Source organism: Dunckerocampus dactyliophorus, chromosome 2, assembly GCF_027744805.1.
Source record: "Dunckerocampus dactyliophorus isolate RoL2022-P2 chromosome 2, RoL_Ddac_1.1, whole genome shotgun sequence".
NCBI lineage: Eukaryota > Metazoa > Chordata > Actinopteri > Syngnathiformes > Syngnathidae > Dunckerocampus > Dunckerocampus dactyliophorus.
In genome coordinates, this window is record NC_072820.1 from 35,435,319 (window position 1) to 35,454,532 (window position 19,214).

General features: G+C 42.0%; 2 protein-coding genes across 6 annotated transcripts in view; one reads left to right on the forward strand and one right to left on the reverse strand.

Annotated features, from left to right (window-relative positions):
• On the reverse strand, window positions 1-17,175 carry LOC129177885 (transient receptor potential cation channel subfamily M member 4-like). Of its 3 annotated transcripts, none has more exons than XR_008569692.1 (29): window positions 16,947-17,175; window positions 15,886-15,947; window positions 15,631-15,808; window positions 13,480-13,660; window positions 12,843-13,012; window positions 12,549-12,726; window positions 12,145-12,209; window positions 11,823-12,056; window positions 10,022-10,124; window positions 9,822-9,943; window positions 9,465-9,743; window positions 9,286-9,387; window positions 9,083-9,211; window positions 8,874-9,003; window positions 8,472-8,617; window positions 8,276-8,388; window positions 7,087-7,203; window positions 6,965-7,014; window positions 6,659-6,897; window positions 6,470-6,585; window positions 5,237-5,369; window positions 4,987-5,161; window positions 4,354-4,519; window positions 4,092-4,273; window positions 3,879-4,011; window positions 3,339-3,411; window positions 1,981-2,074; window positions 1,745-1,891; window positions 1-797 (listed from the first exon to the last, which is right to left on the reverse strand). XR_008569692.1 is itself a non-coding variant. In XM_054769467.1 (28 exons), exons 1-28 carry the CDS (start codon window positions 17,007-17,009, stop codon window positions 1,860-1,862), a joined length of 3,765 nt encoding a protein of 1,254 aa, XP_054625442.1. In that variant the 5' UTR covers window positions 17,010-17,175; the 3' UTR covers window positions 158-1,859. The 3 variants fall into 3 exon arrangements, 1 of the variants encoding a protein (XP_054625442.1); XR_008569693.1 differs by having other exon boundaries at window positions 2-308; XM_054769467.1 differs by having other exon boundaries at window positions 158-1,891.
• si:dkey-94f20.4 (synembryn-A) overlaps window positions 16,377-19,214 on the forward strand; it is an 18,620-nt gene continuing 15,782 nt past the window's right edge. For all 3 annotated transcript variants that reach the window (XM_054769490.1, XM_054769492.1, XM_054769493.1), the window contains exons 1-3: window positions 16,377-16,533; window positions 17,114-17,176; window positions 18,322-18,469. The gene's annotated coding sequence lies outside the window, so the exon portion shown is untranslated. The remainder of the gene's footprint in view (window positions 16,534-17,113; window positions 17,177-18,321; window positions 18,470-19,214) is intronic.

A 19,214-nucleotide genomic window follows, 5' to 3' on the forward strand; every position in this document is an offset into this window, starting at 1 on the left:
GAAGTGGGCTCAGACAACATATGGTAATGAGGTCAGGTTGCAATATTATAAATCATAGAACTTGAGTGTGAGACTAATTGAAATTTTTCTAAATAACATTTGGTACACCTGCAACCATAAGATCCAATATCTTTATTATTGTGCTATTTGTTATTAAAACTGAGCATTATTGTCTCTATAAAGGCAGAATTTATGATACAACTCTAGTACTGGATCGTGTCAGCCATAGCCATAGCCCGGGATCAGTGGTGACCAAAGTCTGGCCTGGGGTCCATATGTGGTCCACAGTTTTTCTGGCCTGCAGGACACTAAAAAAACATAACAGAACATAGCAACCATGTGTATGATTGTGTTAGCAAACTACGCCTGAACCACTGAATACAAAAGGTGAAAATGTGTCAAAACATTGCACCCCTGCTGTGTTGCCAATGCTATTATTTTTCTGACAAATATACCGCACGACGGCAGTTACTAAACCCCAAAGTCTGACCACCTAACACACAGCTCAATGCGCTTTTCAAAATCCGCTATAACTTTATATATAACTTTAGTGTGTTTTGCTGAATCACCACAAAATTTGGTACACTCCTTGAGGGGACTGACAAGCACATGTTAAATTTGACCAAGATTGGTTAAAAAACAGGCCATACGGTGGTCTAGTGGTTGGCCCGACAGTCACAGTCAGGAGATCAGGAAACCTGGGTTCGAATCTCCGTAGGGCATCTCTGTGTAGAGTTTGCATGTTCTCCCCGTGCGTGTGTGGGTTTTCTCTGGGTACTCCGGTTTCCTCCCACATTCTGAAAACATGCATGTTAGGTTCAATGGAGACTCTAAATTGTCCATAACTATGAATGTGAGTGTGAATGGTTGTTTGTCTATATGTGCCCTGCCATTGGCTGGCGACCAGTCCAGGGTGTACCCCGCCGCTGGGATAGGCTCCAGCATGCCCCTAATGAGGAGAAGCGGCATCGAAAATAGATGGATGGATGGATAGTGAAAAACATGGCTGCCATGAAGCCGGGGGTAATACATGTATTTCGCAGCCAGTCCCTACAGGCAGTAGGTATGTGTTCGATGCAGATATGAGTAGTTGCGCTCCAAAAACAAATTAACCTCAGATTTGTGTCGTTTCAAAAAAATAATAATAATAATATGGAGAGCATTGCAATGAGCACCACTGTCAGTTAAGCTACTGTCAGTTAACGTTTGTGCTGGTGACAGGTGGCCCAGCAGGCTATTTACGGTAAAGACTCCTTCAAGAGGAATGCTCCGGTGTTACGACCTTCAATAGAGCTGTGACTAACCCATCCACATGCCTGGGAAGCACCTTCGCGCCCTGTCACGCTACACTACACCCAACAACACTAACAGGTCATAACATTAGATATACCATCTCTGTATCAAATATGAGAATGCTCTGTTGAATAAATTGAGCATTATTGCTGTTGTAAAGTCATTAGAGTTTGTAAGTATATCTATTAAAACGTCCTCTTTATCCTTTGTCCTCTTGCATTAATGAGTTGGCTGTAAATTCGTACATATTTTATGAAAACAAATCTCAGCACCTAAGAGATGCAAAAGTGTGCATCCATCAAAAAAAGTAACAAATATTTAGCATTCAGTAAACAACTACAGTTATCATGCATACATTTAGCCCCACCCCAAACCACGTGTCAAACCACGTCAAGTGTTATCTCCGATATGCAGTGGAAAAATATAAATATAAACACATTACATTACACACCTTTAAAAGCATTTACATGTACTCAATGCTGTAACAATGTAACAGCTACTTTTCATTCTACTATGGAATCCAGTCATAATATGGCAAGCAGTTGGCATGGCAACAGCCAAGGTCATCAAGAGCTAGAGGAAGAGGATGGGAACACATCTGTAAAAAAAAAAAAAAAAAAAAAGAAAGTCTGGTATGTGAGGCATAGAGTACATGGTGGATTTAGAACATTTTAGGGAGTACAGTACCTTTCAATGTAGGGGGAGGCCGAGGAGGTTTAAAGGAGCTGCCTTGCGCCAAAGTATCCACAATCCAGCTCAGAGCGTTGGAGCAATACTCCATCTGTGAGGTGAAGTAAGTACGGTAAATTAAACCAGAGTGTATCAAGTTCAGCTGACCCTCTCTCTCATTTGACAATTTCATGAATTCTGTTTAGGGGTGTCCTGATCCCATATTGATAAGTGTCAAATATCAGCAAAAAAAATAATAATCAAATTATATTGGCTTGCATCTAAAATCTCAGATATCAGCACTCCGATACAAGCAGTTCACTCCACTCCAGCATTTCTATCGTCAAAAGCCCGAATAGAGCCCACGTGATCACAACAGCATGTGCTAATGTGGTAACAAAGGAGCAAGAAGCAGTAGCGACATCAAAAAAAAGACATTCATGTCAGACACTGAGAACATGTTAATGACGATGCTCCATAAATTTACAATGGCAGGTCTATTCAACTAAATTGTTGTAGGTGCCACGTTTTTTTTTAGAAGGGGGGGACCACCGGACTTCTCCCTAGACTGTTAATATTTTTTTAAATCATGTCAATGCAAGGCTCTGTCACTCCTTACTGTTACTCCTTACTAGGACCTCACCAAAGGGCTCACAGTCATAAAGGCATGCATTCAATTAAATTATGACTCAATATTGGCAGAAAATTTGATTCGGTTCATATCGGGATACTTTTTTCTGCCGACAATGATATTGCACATGAGTTACGACGTGGGCCACACAGCAGCAAGCTTGATAGATAATTATTTCATGTTTCGACTTAGAATTGTAAATATGCAAGAATGAAATAAGTGTAAAGTGCTGCAAGGGGGGAGTAAAGTGTCATAATCATATTTGAATCATACTAAGTCCATGCAGCAAAGAGTTTCATACTTTGAAATGTGCAGCTTCCCAAACTCTAATGTTTACCAGCATTATTTAAATGGATTCTTACTGTATTTGGGAATTTATTAAAACTAACCCGTCTTAACTTGTTAATCGCAGGGTAACATGTTATTTTAGTTGACTATTGGTCTTGATTTTTTAAAATGATTTTGTTGAATCAAAATGTTAATACATATGGCACTTTTTCTATAACTTACATTCCATATTGCAGTATTTGTCTTGTTTTTCACAAGCAATGATTATTTGTGAAATGCATGCAGTGGCATCACAGTAAAAGAAGCATAATGTGTTCATTCATTACACGAGGTGTGATCTGACATTAGGGAAACGCTGCTGCCTATATGGGCTTTGGCAATGAAGTGTTTGACAATATTGGTATATCGGATATCGGTAAGAAAGCCAATATCGAGCATCTCTAGAAATAAGTAATACCTCAGTCTCCAGAGCCCTCAGCCTGTGGTCAAAGTCTCTGCTTTCAGTCAGGTGTTTCATCACCCCATCCACTCTAGAATGCATGCACCAGCCACAACATTAGGTACAAGTGCAACCGCAAGTGTCTATATTAAAACTACAGTCATGGAAACAATGATTAGACCACCCTTGTTTCTTCAGTTTATTGATCCATTGTAATGCCTGGTACAAATAAAGGTACATTTGTTTGGACAAACATAATGATGATAACAAATATAGCTCATAAGAGTTTAATTTAAGAGCTGATATCTAGCAACTTCCATGATTTTCTTGATAATAACCAAAATCAATTAAGTTCTTACATGAATAGCTATAGCATTGTACAGCCAAAAAAATTTAACTCTTATGAGCTATTTTTGTTGTCATTGTTATATTTGTCCAAACAAATGTACCTTTAGTTGTATCAGGCATTAAAATGAACAAGAAACTGAAAAAACAAATGTGGGCTAATCGTTTTTTCCATGACTGCATATTGCAGAAGGCGTGTCCAGGCGTTCTCACTTGGCAGACATGCGCTTGAGCCTCTCAGAGTCGCTGCTCTTCTGGATCTTGCTCTGAGCAGTGAGGAAATCCTCCTTCTGAATGGTTTCCCACGTCATGAGCCGGTTTGCTGCCTTCCCTTTTAACTGTAAAACTGGCGAGACCATTTTTTAAAAAAATCATTCACCATTGCAAGGCCTTCCTATTTAATTATAACACTGTGGAAACACTGACCAAAGTGGTGGATCTTGACTGAGGGCACCTTGCGGATGTTCCTCTTGATAAAGAGGTTGATGTGAGAGAGGATGATGAAGGGGGGCGCTAGCGAAGGACGCGAGTGATACTGAACGATGAGGTTGTATCGCTGGAACTTCCAGTAAATGTCACTGTTGGCCTGCACCTCGGAGAAGGTGTAGCTGCACAGACAAAACAGCAGTCGTAGTGAAAGAATTATTATTATTTTTTTTTTTTTTAAAGCTTTGGTGCTGCCTTTTACCTAAACATGGCAATAAGAAGGTTGATGAGCAGGATGTTGGTGACCAGCAGGTATATAACCAGCAGGATTACCACTAGCCAGTTACTATACATAGTCCGACACGGCTCTGCGCCTTCGCCAATCAGTGTCGCATTGCTGGTGCACGCCATGTTCCAGTCCTTTCCCACTGGGAATACCACAGAGACAGCAGACCAAGGTTGTTTTATACCAACGCTTCTCAAACTTTTGACATCAAGTACCACCTCAGAAAAAGTTTGTCTGGCAACTATTACCATTTTTAATTCCTTCTACATACCACCACGGTTTAGCTAAGAATATGCTACTTGCTAATTGGTTTCAGTTTCAGTGAATCTTTGGTTAATAAATTTGCATTTGTGCAATTATTCCATACATGTATATGTCTATAATCTCTACATATTTTTTTTAATTTCCTGTGTTCCTGCATAAAATTAAATGGAGCCTTCATACCGCCAATGGTACACGTACCACAGCTTACCAATCAATGCTTTATACAGGATGTTTCAGAGATAAAATATAAGCATGCTGGGATTGGCTGGCGACCAGTGCAGGGTGTACCTCCTTAAGTAAACAATGAGCATTGTAATAATTTTCTACACACATGCAGTCCAATACCATCTATTTCCTCGACAGGGATCTGTCCAAAAATGTGCAAGTACGGCCTGTAGAAAACCCGGCGGAAGATGCGATCGAGTTGGGGGTCGTAGGAGTATATCAAAGCCTGATTGGCCACTCCATATGCCATTAGCCACACTCCCAAGAAGAAGAGGAAGAAGAAGACGTCCTTCATCTGAAAACAACATTATTATTTAAACATGCTCAGAAATACTGAATACTGAACTACTGCGGTGTCACTTCCTCTCACCATCTTTCCAACTATGATGATTTTTGGTCCCAGCTGTTTGTGAATGGCAAAGATGTGAATGAGGCGAAGGGTAAAGACCATGTAGTCCACACACAGAGCATCCCGGCCAAATTCATAGGACCAGTTGAACATCCTGCAACACAAAGCCACTGTACAAACATTTTACAGCAATGTCGCCCCCTAGTGGCTTTAAGTGCTTCTTTATACTGTAGAGTGGAATTTGGATGTAGACAGGGTGTGTACACAGTTGACATTCACATGGCTGGATGGTGATCAAACACCTGTCATGACAGTATGCGAAATGTATTTTTTTTGTAGCCTTATTGTCGCTCCAGCTACTCAATTGGAATCATCTGGCAGGCAAACGTGTGTCTGCATGTTTACCTTTCAAAAAACAATCACAAGTGTGCAGGAGGCTGTCACACAGGCATACAGGTGCGTTTCCAAGGTTGAGAAGGGACAAGTTTGAAAACATGTGAAACTGACACCTACAGAGGCAAGGAAATTAACTGGGGCACACGCACAGATGAGGTACGCAAATCTTCGGGACTTAATCTCAATGACAATGTGTTTTGCTTGAAGGCTCACTCGCCACAATAAGATTAAAATTAAATTTATTGTATGCAATGTAATTTTTGCACATTTATTGGAGTCAATTTTGGTGCAATATAATAATACAAATACAAGATAAGGCAATGAGAAAATACTGTGGCAAAATTGCTGAGCAAAACAACACCCTCGAAAAGAATGCTAAATAATGATATTTAATATAATAATTATTAAACATTATGTGTTAGCCACTGTTTTTTTTTGTCATACTGACTAATTCACAATATATAATACAATGTAATCAATGTCATCGGTATACTAGATCATACTAGACATATACTAGATACAATTTTAATCGATTTTATTATTAAAAAAAATAATTAAATGAGATATATATCATATCATATAATTGTAATACAATATATGTGTATATTAAATAGTACATATTTACTGTTTTACATTGCATAATATAAAGTAATATACACTATATCATTTTAATTATACTGTATGTATTTTTTTAATGAAAAACATTTGTATAAAAAAAAAATACAAATAAACAATTTATGTATTTGTATAATAAAGGGCTCCTATTTAATTAGCGCCTTAACTCCACCATTTGAGCAAATAACTGCTGCTTTGCATTCTAAACTGAGTTGGCACAACTGTAATGTAGCAGTGCTTTACCTGCACACGAGTCCAATGATGAAGAGGATGATGGCGGTGAGGTCACACTTGTTCCACACATCTTGAATGTACACCCTGACCCTCTGCCGCAAAGTCATTGTGCCTAAGAAGAAGGTCTTGCATTTGGAGACAAAATAAAAACATCAATACAAGTCAATGCATGCGTAGGAATCCGCCCTCCTCGCTTACCTCTCGGATCTCCTCGCACACAATGGTGAACACCCAGAAGTACAGCACTAGCTCAGTTATGGCGGGACCAGCGGGCGGCGGGGGCTTGAAATCCACCAGCAGCACATACGCAAAAAGCAGTAGGAAGAGGAAGTACATGAGGACGTTGCCCAAAAAGGACGTGACAGGCGCAAACCAGAACTGACGCCATCTTGATACAATGAATGGCCGCTCGGAAGGTCTCGGCATGTGAGGTATGCCTGCAGGAAAAGAGGCGGACACATGATTTGCCCATCACTCAGTCAGGACTGTGAGGTGGTGACCTACCTTTGATGGTCGTTGTCCTGGGAGTGTATCCTCCTTGTGCATCTGCTTCACTGGTGCAAACACAACATGATTTCAGTAAATGCCATGAACACAAATATAATGAATGGTGAGGTTGTGTTTACATGTGCTTAATGTCGGAGAATGAGAAGATGGTGGTGCCGTAGAGGCTGTCACTGTCTCGACCCACACCGTCCTCGTTCGGCTTCCCGTCTCCCCCCTGCTGGTGGTCCTCTTGTTTCCTGCAAGGTAGGATACATGCGGTGGTGTCCTCATTTTTTCACCTGACTGTAAATGACATTTGCGGCACTCCCCTATGGGTTGTTCTCAAAATGCTTTGGAAGGCATGACTAGACAAATAGTCAATGACTTGTGGACAGTTAGGGGGTATTCTGCAAAGCAAGTTAAGTAGGTTAGCGAGCTGTGTTGAGTGGAAAGCAGGCCTTGCATATTCAGGTAACTCAAGGTAACTCTCTTTTAAAGCAGCTGTATCACCACGGTAACTTAGGCTAAGCTCATAGCCTGGTCAGGACCAAGTTATGTCCAGGATTTCAGCTTCAAATCAGCTATGAAAGTGCCCATGTTTCACTGTTTAATAGTTTGGAGATGGTGTCAACCATTTATTTAGAACCTACGAGGTTTTAAAAAGTTTTATTTTAGTTTCATTCCCAGATGATATTATCCATCCATAAGTGTGATAGATTTCCAGCCGAGGGAATATGCTAGATATGCTCACGCGAGCACCAGAAATAAAATGCAAATTAAATATTAATAATAATATAATATTTTATATATATATTTATATATATATAATATAATAATAATAAATAATGTTAGATGTAAATGTCATAGAAGTCCTTGCATGAGTACTCAGCCTGTTAGTCTTCTTATATTACAATATTTGTTGGAGGAATAAACACTCTGAGGCATCAATCAACTGCAATTAAAATATTAATTAAAAACTTAAAAAGTCGCCACAAAACACGTCACATGCAAAACACTGCCATCTAGTGGTCAGAACACGAGTGGTCACAAATTTTACACATACAGTATGTGGTAGTTAGTGAGCTAAAGGTGTGCACCAAATTGCATGGTTACAGGGGGTGTTTTGTAGCGTGCATTGAGCTATGTGAGAAGTCAATCCGACTTATGGAGTTTAATAACAGCGCCACCATGTGGTGTATTTGTCAACAAAACAATAATGCATGCAACACAGTAGGGGTTCATGTTGTGACAAATTCACACATGACTATATTTCAAATCTTTAAGATGCTTAACACATTATCGTATAATAAAGTAGGGAACTGCTGTTACCTGAAGGAGATCAAGTTGGTGTAGCAGAGAATTGGGCAGAAGAAGGTGAGCATGAGTTTCCACACCTCTGTGTTCCTCTTCATGTCTCCCCACCAGATCTGGGACAACAGAGACTATAGGGGAGGAAATACTGCATTCAATACATGACAAGTGATCTGCTCATTTGAGGGTGAGCTAAGGGAGCACAGGGACCCACCTGCACTCCATCGTGGCTGAAGAAAAGCCGAGCGTCTGCACCCATTCCCATCTGGAGGCAGGTGGTGCCGCCCCAGACTGGGGATTTGCGAATCAAGAGGGTAAAGGAACGACTCTCATTGCTGCGGTAACAAGAGCTGAAGACATCTGAAATTTCCAAAAAATTAGAGGAAAAAGTGAGTACACCCCTCATATTTCAGCAACCATTTTATTGTAGTGTGTTTTGAAATGGAACTACTACAGAAACAGTGCAAGATGTACAGTGACTACTCTGAAGTATATCCAAGTAAATATGAATTTCTATAGTATTGCCCCTTAAGAAGATATAATAAAATGGTTGCTGAGATGTATAGGGTGTACTCACTTTTGTGAAATATTGTACACCAAACTGAATGAGTCTTACCGTGTGCCAGGTTCTCAAATTTCTGGGCCAACTCTTTCATGGAGAGTTTGGTTTCAGTCTCAACTTCTAGTTTGGAAAGTTCCCTTAGCATCTTGCATCCGCTCAGAGCACTCAGCACAGACTCTCCTGCCTGGAAAGTACAAGAACCACCAATGATTAGTATATTGCAAGTAAATGTATCATTCATGTCTGCTAGTGTGAGCAGATACCATCTCCCAGAAGAAAGTGGCCATCTCACTGCGGTTCTGAAGTACAGCCCAGATGAAGAGCGAAGCCCAGGGAAAGAGACAGCGCTTCTCTCGATACAAGCAGTCTCCACGCAGCAGCTTACTGGCACGCTGATGGAAAAAAGCTTGATGATGACCTTTTAAGGACAATGCAATGTAACACATAACAGGGAGATTAACAATACCCTCATTGCCCTCCTCTTGGATAAGATCTGTCCTAAGTCCAAGGCATCATAATAGAAAGGCTGGCAGATATCACCCATTAACAGCTCAAGCACTCTTGAGACCTACAAGAAAAGGAAATAGATCATGAAACAATGACAGTAGGAACACATTGAACGGTTTCCAGAAGCTGTAAAAACACCTCAAACAAGCTAAGCTCCGTCACTGGTCCTCTTTGGATGCTCTCGGCTGTGACTTTGTGAGGAGAATCCTGCGAGTGCGGTGTACCGAGTCTCTCCACCAGGCGGCGCTGGAGGAGCTGGTAGAGAAGCGTCCCATCAGCTACTGATCTGTAGAGGCTTTCCAGCCTGCCGTAGGTCAGGTAGTCCAGGATGTTTAGGCCATTCTCGGTGAAGAGACGCACAAACTGAGGCTTGTCGTTGATCAGTGCGTCTGTCATGGAGTCCTCCAAGTCTTCATACTGTTTGATTGATGGGATTGTTGGTATACAATAATAACACAAAGCATTCATCTCGTCTCTGTGTGTCTTTTCCCTCACCCTCCACTGGATGTCTCCATTGAAGAGTTCACTTTTGGCAATGTCCACCCTGTTCCAGGTGACTGCTAGCTTCAGCTCTTCATTGTACGGGCTGTGGTCCACTGACGCGCGCTGCTTAGTCGCTGAGAAGACACACTATAGCTTATGTAGACACTTGGAACATGTCAGATGTTCTTAAGAGTGGATTGAATGTATGATACCTCCCACCAGAGCTTTGAGCAGGACTGTGTCAAAATCATTGGGGCCTTCCTGCTCTCCATGGTAGATGGTGATCAGGTCTTTGTTGTTGTAGATGCTCAGAGCCTGGGGAGTGCAAAGGGTATGAATAAAATAAGTCGAGTCAGTACAGTACAATTTTTTTTTTCACATTCCAATGTTAAAAAACGATACTAAAAAAACCTTGATCAGTTCTGTACTGCATTTCTTGGGGTATGAAGTGCAAAAAGTGGAGCTAAACGGATGTGCACATTTACGGTCAATAGTTGGGTACAGTACCAAAATAACTTATGGGTATGGTATTGCTTTACGGCATATTTTTGATGTGCTACCACCCGCAGTAGTACTGCACCGAAATGGTTCATGTTTGCTTGCATATCAAAAGTTGGGAAGGGTACTAAAATAATTAAGTACTGTATCACTGTACTGCATCTTATCCATAGTAAACGATAGCAAAAAGGTGAAAGCATTGAGCTAGACCTGCTGCACTTTCGCATTTCTAATGCCAAACCAAAATAACTGATTCATTCTGTATTGACTTTAGGAACTCTTACCAAACCAAAGTGTATGAAATGGATGCATTGACGTTTCTTATGCCAAAAGTTGTGAGGTTAACAAAATAACCAATAGGTACTGCTTTTTGGCACCCTTTTGTTGGCGTACCAAATACAATGTTCGAGTACTAAAAGGGTGGAATGAGATACACTGCACTTAAGGTCAAATGTTGTGAGTGGTACCACAAAAACATGAATCAGTACTGTAGTGCTTTTTGGCACAATAACCATAATCAACCACGGTGATATGTGGCCAAAGGATGAAATTTCACACAATGCATTTTTAGATTTCTAATGTCAAAAGTTGTGAACGGTACTTTACTGCTTTCGACACCCTTTTGTCAGGGTACCAAAAGCCATGGTACAGTACCTAAAGAGTGGAGGTAGGAACACTGTACTTTTATATTTGCAAACTGTGCCAAAAACAATCAATATTGTAGTACTTTTTGACCCCTTTACCAAACACAATAGCATGGTACATAAAGGATGGAGGTAGAAATACAGTTCTGTTTTTTACATGTCTAAGGTTGAAAGTTGTGAAAATAATACTATAATAACCAATTACTACTGTAGTGCTTTTTCTGTGTGGTACCCTTATCAACCAGTGATATAGTGCCTAAAGGATGACATCTGACACACTACACAATTACATTTATAATGTTAAAAGTTGTGAAGGGTACCAAAATAGTGAATAGGTACTGTACTGTACTGTGCTTTCGCACCTTTTTGTTGGTGTACCAACTGCCATGGTATCATACCTAACGAGTGAAGCTAGACACACTGTGCTTCCAAATTTATATGAAGGGAAAAATGGATCAGTACTGTAGTGCTTTTTGGTACTGTAGCGCAGTGATATGGTAACTCAAAGGGTGGAGGGAGACACACTGCCATTGGTGCTTGTTGTTTAATCACTCAGTGAGAGTTGCACAAGAGGAATACAAGCTAAGGGGTCACTGTATCAAGGGACATTGCGATTTCCTGGCAAACTGCCTTCACTGTTATGAAGTATCCTGTATGTGCTACGATGGAATTTTAAGCCCAGGGTCATTCAAGAAAGGTCAACCTAGACTTTGAGGTCATGTATGGTATATTATATTAAGGCAGGGTATGTCTAGATTTCTAGGCCCAGTGGGTTATACTCTTTCTGCTGTGCCCTCCTCCTTTCCTGCCAAATCAAGACCCACACAGGTGTGACGAAACACTTTTTTCCCCTCCCCTCCTTTGCACTTACACGCTCAACAAGTTTGTCCGTCTCTACTTCAGATGCAAAGTGTTTCCGAACCCGTTCTGCAACTCTGTCTTTCAGGTCCATGCTGGGACCCGCCTCCCCGTCACCCTCACCGGAGGACTGGACGACCGGCGCCGATGACAGGTTTTCCAAGACGTCGCTCAGGAAGTCGGCCATGCCTCCTGAGCCCGCCAGGACCAACCAGGGCATAGAGTTCTTCAGGGATAGATCTACTCTCTGGTGCAAAAGGAAATAGGGAGATTTGTTGAGGAAGTGCACCTCTCATTAAAGTGATGCAATAAAGTTTTGACATTGGAGGCCTTACCTCCAGCAGGCTGGCATCACCTGAAACCAGCATGCATAAAACAGGGATATCGATGCTTCCACTGCCTATACATGACACACAATAAATTAAAGGAATGCAAGAGTTAAAGCATTTTTATGACTGAAGCCTGCTTGACTTTACATGTTGAGGAGCAACGCATGCTTGGACATGCAATGGCAGTCATGTAGATACCAAAAGAAGTCCTAAGGCATCCAGTGCAAAAATCAAAACAACAGAATTAAATAGCATCAGGCTGCAAGGTCCATGCTTTCTCTTAATTGAGGTTGTATCGGTTTAAAAATGCTTGCAATAATAACAGCATGGGGAAATCACAGCTGACTGATTGATTGAAAAGTCAAGCCCACACAATCACAATACGTTCTATACAAAACAAAAGCAGTTACCCCAAATGCCCGTACGCTGGTGGGAGATGTAGTCCTCCATTTTGGCCCTGAAGCCCGTCTCTCCACCTCTGCGTCCCACACTCCCATCATCCACCAGCAGGAAGGCCTGGTAGTTGTTGTCCAGGCAGCATGAGTCCCGGGTTGTGTTATGGACATAATACTTGGCAGGAAAACTGCCCTGCAAGAAGAAAAATCAAGGGAACACTTCAGAGCTTTTGTTGAATGTTAAGGGCCTGAGGTATGCTGCATGGACAAAAGTAGTCGGACAGCTACAAGAAAAGAGGAGACTACAACCTGCGGATTGACCAGCTGTTGCCGGTTGTGGACGAGCCCCCAGGGAGCAACCCCCAGAGCTACCACCTTGTTGAGGGAGACAGAGGAAGCTGCGGTGGCGTGATCCCTCACCGCCTCTCCGACACACCGCCCAACCCCTTCTCGGAGACCCGCTGTTAGGATCCAAGCTCCTGCAACACAACAAAAAAATCACTATACATTCCATTCTAAAGCAAGAGAAAATAAACTACAATACACAGCAGCCATGTTTGTTGTTCCCAAGTCAGTAGCATCCTGAGGGTTTGGTATGAACACATAGTGTGAGAGCATTTTATTATCTAAGCTTTGATCTGAGACCTTAGAGAGGAAAACCAGGAGAAATGACCTCAGATGGTGGGAGAACACGGTGTGCCACCTGCACTTGGCAAACCAGTCAGGAAGACGAGGCCATTGTCGTTTCAAAGTAGGATCACACCCCCAAGGAGGCCCTCTGTTTAACGGTGCCGCATTTTAAAATAGCTTTCATTGCACAAGCCGCTAAACTTTTGCATGTGCAGAAACACTTTTCACCTGATCTTTTACAAATATTATAGGAAAATACAGGTGGCTTTGACACATTTTTTTATTGTAGCAGACATTGTACTTGTTGTGTGTTTACCTGTGCTTTGTGAGGCCTTTACCAGTCCCTGCCTGAGAACCTCACGCACCCACGTTTTCACCTTCGTCCTGCCTTCTCCACCCACTATGGAGACCACCAGGTTAGGTGCAGGCAGACCCCAGTGGGCTGTCATTAATGTGTAGACCATAGACGGGGGTGTGTCCCACGACAGACGCAAGAACTGTGGAAAGACAAATAACGGATTCATGTTCTAGGTCTCCGGGTCGGGGATGAGATCCTACCCCAAGTGGAGGAGTTTGGGTACCTTGGGGTCTTGTTCACGAGTGAGGGAAGGATGGAACGTGAGATCGACAAGCGAATTGGTGCAGCGTCTGCAGTGATGCGGACTCTACATCGGTCTGTTGTGGTGAAGAGAGAGCTAAGCCAAAAGGCAAAGCTCTCAATTTACCGGTCGATCGACGTTCCTACCCTCACCTATGGTCAGGAGCTTTGGGTAATGACCGAAAGGACAAGATCTCGAGTACAAGCGACCAAAATGAGTTTTCTCCGTAGGGTGGCTGGGCTCTCCCTTAGAGATAAGGTGAGAAGCACTGTCATCCGGGAGAGACTCGGAGTAGAATCGCTACTCCTCCGCATTGAGAGGAGCCAGATGAGGTGGCTTGGGCATCTAGTCAGGATGCCTGCAGGACGCCTCCCTGGGGAGGTGTTCAGGGCAAGTCCGACCGGTAGAAGGCCTTGGGGAAGACCCAGGACATGTTGGAGAGACTATGTTTCCCAACTGGCCTGGGAACGCCTCGGGATCCGCCGGGAGGAGCTGGACGAAGTGGCCGGGGAGAGGAAAATCTGGGCCTCCCTGCTTAGGCTGTTGCCCACGCAACCCAATCTCGGATAAGCGGTAGAAGATGGATGGATGTTCTAGATACAGACTAATGTTCCAAGTTTTGTAGTTGAGGCATTTATTTACCTAAACTACAAAGAGAATGGGTGATACTTGGAAAGAAGCTGTTGAAAATGTATGCAACAAGTTAATATTTTAACTTTGATCATGATTTGGAGTGCATGAGAATAGCAGTAGGGAGCAAACTGTTCTGCCAGCATTAATACCGCTGATTAATTCTTTGTGAACAGTAGGTAAGTAAGTGTAACATGCATGCGTTTCACACCAACAGCTGAGTTGCAAAACACTTAAGTGCATGCAGAGGTAGCTAAAGTTGCTGCATGCTGACCACTCATGAAACTTCAAATGTAGATATAGTGTTCCCTCACTCTATTGCGGTTCACCTATCAAATATTCTCTGTTTTTTATTTTTTTTTTTATTACGCCATATGAACACTGTTGCATTGTGGGAAGTTGAATGTCTCTGTCATCTATCTGCACCGCCCATTGTTTTCTGCGTCCTGTCTGGCTGTAGCCCATCGCCAATCAATCTCCTTCATACTTCCCTGCCATCTCTCCTGTGTCATCACTACCTTGCTTGCTAGCTTGTAAATGAATCTTCGGTTCGAAGGAGGAGGACTACAACAGGAGGAGTACTGCAGCAATATGTTTATTAAGGATACCAGAACGCTACATTACAGTGGAACAACGCCAAGACGAAAAGGCACAGTCACAGGAGTGAACTATACGTGAGTAACTTAATAATTTCTCGTGTCCGTCCTGTAGGTCGATCATTAAAATTCAAACAAAGGTTTGAACTTCTTTGAGGGTGTTTAAATAGAGGAATGTGAGAAAATGTTATTGCCTGTCCGAGAAAAGTGTATAAAGTGTATGGTCAGGGGTTTTACAGCCTTAAAACAAATAATAACAAAATGTTTTACATTATTAAATAATTTAAAAATTAAGTTAGCTATTTCGCAGATTTCACTTATTGCAGGCTACTTTGGGAACCTATCCCCCACGATAAACGAGGGGACACAGTTTTGCCATCTTGTTGAGTTAATAAAACACTACATCAGGAGGTTGCCTAGACCCAACACTAATAAGAGTCCCCGGCAGTTATTTGCTTTTGCAGACCACACATACCGGGTGACTATAGGAGACTCTATTCACTTAACTCTGATTGAGTTAATTAAATAGAGGCCTTCATTTGAGCATTTACGGTGTGCAGCCCTGAAACATGTTTGCCTTACAATGGTCAGAAGGGACATACTCATAAAGCATTTCATTAAGAATTCATCAAAATGACTCACATAGCTGTGTCTCTTGCTGGATCCTGCAAACTGCAACTCTCCAAAGGCATCCGTCGGGCATTCAGAGGAGTGCTGGGCACTGTCCCAGTGGTTGACAATGGCAGTGCTGAAATAGTCTCCAAGAGCCACAGAAGCATGGGCATCCCTTGTTCCCCCACACTGACAGAGAGCGCCATTACTAAGAAAAATGGAGAAATGTCAATGTCACATCATGATGAACCACTGTTGGGGGCAGTGCTACTAACTTCACAGTACCTGAAAGAATCTTCAACAAAGGTGGAACAAATTCTTTTCTTGAAGATTTTGGGGATCCAGCTCTGTAAAACACGTTCCACACAAACAATTTATCCATTTAAATAGTGAGCGAATATGCAAACTGGGTATGATATTGCAAATAAGGCCACAGTGTGTTGGGAATTTTTTTGTTGACTTAAGTACATAAAAAATAGCAGCTATTACACTCGTGAGACATGCAGGTCTACACTAGACTGTGACTTCTGGCAAGGTGCTGCAATTGGCCCCTAGTGTGTATATGTGCAGTGTGTGTGAAAGCTTGAGATGTGAGAGTGTTAAAAGTATTCTAAACTGCAAAAGTTCTGAACTTTGAAATTATAGTAATGCTAAAATAGAATCATTCAATTGAATTGACAATATTTTGGATATTTAACAAAATACAATAACAAACAGGGGTAGAAATCAGGGCCGCGGTCCATTTAGTTGTTCCAGCTAGTCCGATCGGTAAGGGAATTCCACACCGGCTGGTCTCAGAGCCACATGGAACTCGGCCCCTATGATAACCTCTCGACAGTACTTTGATGTTTGACACACACGGTGACAACTTTTATCAGTATCTCCGAACACTGGACCCTACATCATGTATTTGGCATCTTAAAGGCAAGCCTGGTACGGCGTTTAAGACCAATGTCAGTTTAAAGTTACCGAAAACAACGTCTGGTATGGTATTCCGAGAGCCGTTGTTATGTTAGCATGTCAGACTATCAGCGGCTAACTTCCGCACTTTAGTGTTCGACAGTTACAAAAATATACTGTAAACACCAAGCAAGCAAACAGTATAGTGCTCAACAGAGAAAAGTTGGACAACAGCCAGTGTCTATTTGCGTATATTTATAGCAAAAGGGTACTTTGTTTGATAAGGAAGAATGTGTCTGTATCTTGTCCATACGTGTTAGCAGACAAGTTCTCGCGCATCCAACACTCGTCACCATGACTTAAAAAAAGTTTCACAACTCTCAAAATAACTTATTGCATATTGTAAGTCATTATACCTTTAACACCTTTAATGACGACTTTCTCACCTGGTCCTTCTCAGATTTGCTGTTTTTGTGTCCAGCCTCTGCTGCGTCTCCAGTGTCTCTCATTTTTTTTCTCGATTCAGAGAGTGATGCCAGGAAATACAATCAACTCGTGTTTTTGCCACCCAAACATTATCCAATTACTCTTTTCCTCTTCACTTTTATCACAGATTTTGTCACTCCAGCCAGCCAAGTCAAGGAGAAACAAGGTGCAGAGCAAGCAGAGCACACAGGTGAGGGTGTGGTCTGGAAATGGGCGAATACCTCCTCCATACTTGGTAAACAGGAGTGGTCACTCACAACCACACGAAAGTTACACCTGGATTTTGGGGGAATTGTGTTTATTACATGACACTGCTGATGCCTCTTAATATGTTAGCTATGTTGGACAGTACATGCAAGAAACAAGATCTTGCACAGGACTAAAAATATAACACGCTCAAGCCTGGATTACATGCAGAAAGGAAGTGCAAGATGCCTCACTCACTACCATCAGTGCACCAGACACACAGGTTTTGCAATTCTGTATTTTGTAAAAATTTAATCAGGATTTAAATATATTATTGTAAATACAATTAAATAAGATTTTATTTCAAAGCAGGATTACAATATTCTTGCAGGAAATAGACATCCGTAACAAGTACCAGACAATCAGAACACACACACACATATCATCTCATCCTTCCAACGTCCATTTTATCTGCCGTATCCCTGTGGGTCATTCGCTTTTTTGGACTCTTCTTTTCCACTTGTTTTGCTGATGTGGTATAAAGTGTTGGCCAGGATTTGGACCTGGCAGGTGCCCAGCTTGCATCCACGGGGTGCACGCCTGGGACGGAGGTTTACTGCCAAACTGTTGGAGAGAAGATGAAATAATGTCAAAAAATACCTTGAAACTACAGGGCATGGTAGTAGAGGAACATAATGTGTCCCATGATACCAACTTTAGGATTTTTCTCATGCATTTCATTATACAAGTGGTGAAATGTGTGTAGTGTTCCTCTGTCAACCAGTTGGTAAACAGTCCAAAGTGTTGTAAAGTTGTCAAAAGTGAAGAATAATATGGCTATTGTTAGAATCTTAAGTATTTGTATTAGAGCAAAAATATGCAAAACAAACAAACCTGAATTCCAGTGAGACACTATTGTATTTATCAGCATATTTACAGTACAGTAGTGTACAAACCACAACCATTAGCTATGTTTTTTAGCAATGCTATTGGAACCCATTTTTTGCCACTGCTAACAGTTGTATTTGTAAAAAATGTCAATAAAACAACTTTTATGACTTTTTCATAGCCCTGTAGCACCAACAAGTGCACTAATGTACTGTAGTTCAATTATGTTTATTACCTGCGTTTGATTGTGTTCATGTCTAGATGTTGGGCTTCTGAGCGATAAGGAACAATCTTCAAGAATGGGACGTGCTGCTCCTGTGCATCCTCTCTCCGTTGTGCTCCTGATGCCTGGACGGTGTCCCCTGCGAGTGAGGTGCCTTTGTCCGACCTGTGGTTCCAGAGGAATGAGGTACAAATTAGAACAGAACAAAAGTGACTCAGTTAAGTATGACAAGTGTGCAGGTGAGTTTGGAGTGACCTGAAAGTTGGTCTAAGTGGCGAGGCAGTGGTCACAGGCACAGTCAGTAGCAGCAGAACAGCTATCTCCATACCGCAGTGCCCTGTGGTAGAGGAGCACTTGAGCAAAGAAATGCTTAGGAAGTATTTTCCAAAAGCTGGATTTAACTTACCACCAAGAAGACTGGAAAATCCGCTGTTGCTTTGGGAGTGAACCATCAAAACAGAGGTTTTGTTGTTGTCGCTTAGTGGCTGTCAAGTCTAAGACTGTCATGCCCTCTCCACTTTGGACCTTTTATAGGTTGACAGGGTGAAGAGGTGTGTCTAGACTGTATTCATGGTCACTCCAAGCCAACTCCCATGATCGTCATCTGTTAACATTCATGAGTTTTAATCCTAATTTATTGCAGACTTAGAGTAAACAAGCTTTTACTAACAGCCAGATCATGTGATGATACTCAAAGTGACCTTGTACCTTGTTTGATGTTTACATTGATTGTAATGCACCCCTTCCTTTCCTCCAACATACACCCCTAACCCCCTCCTTTCCTTTCCTCCACATCCTCCTCCATCCCTCTCCTCTCAGTCCACTTGCTGTTGAGCAATTGTTCCAGAAATCCTTCTTTCTTTTCCATCACCTGCAGGAAGCGCCGGCGGGCCCAAAATAACACTGATTCTCCTCCGGGCTTTTCTTTATC

Excerpts from the sequence above, each read along its gene's own strand:
- LOC129177885 (XM_054769467.1), bottom strand. The coding sequence starts at position 17,009 with ATGAGAGACACTGGAGACGCAGCAGAGGCTGGACACAAAAACAGCAAA. Across the intron at positions 5,370-6,469 it reads ATCATTGGACTCGTGTGCAG|GATGTTCAACTGGTCCTATG; the intron begins GTAAAGCACTGC and ends TTTGTGTTGCAG. Across the intron at positions 5,162-5,236 it reads TCATCATAGTTGGAAAGATG|ATGAAGGACGTCTTCTTCTT; the intron begins GTGAGAGGAAGT and ends TGTTGTTTTCAG.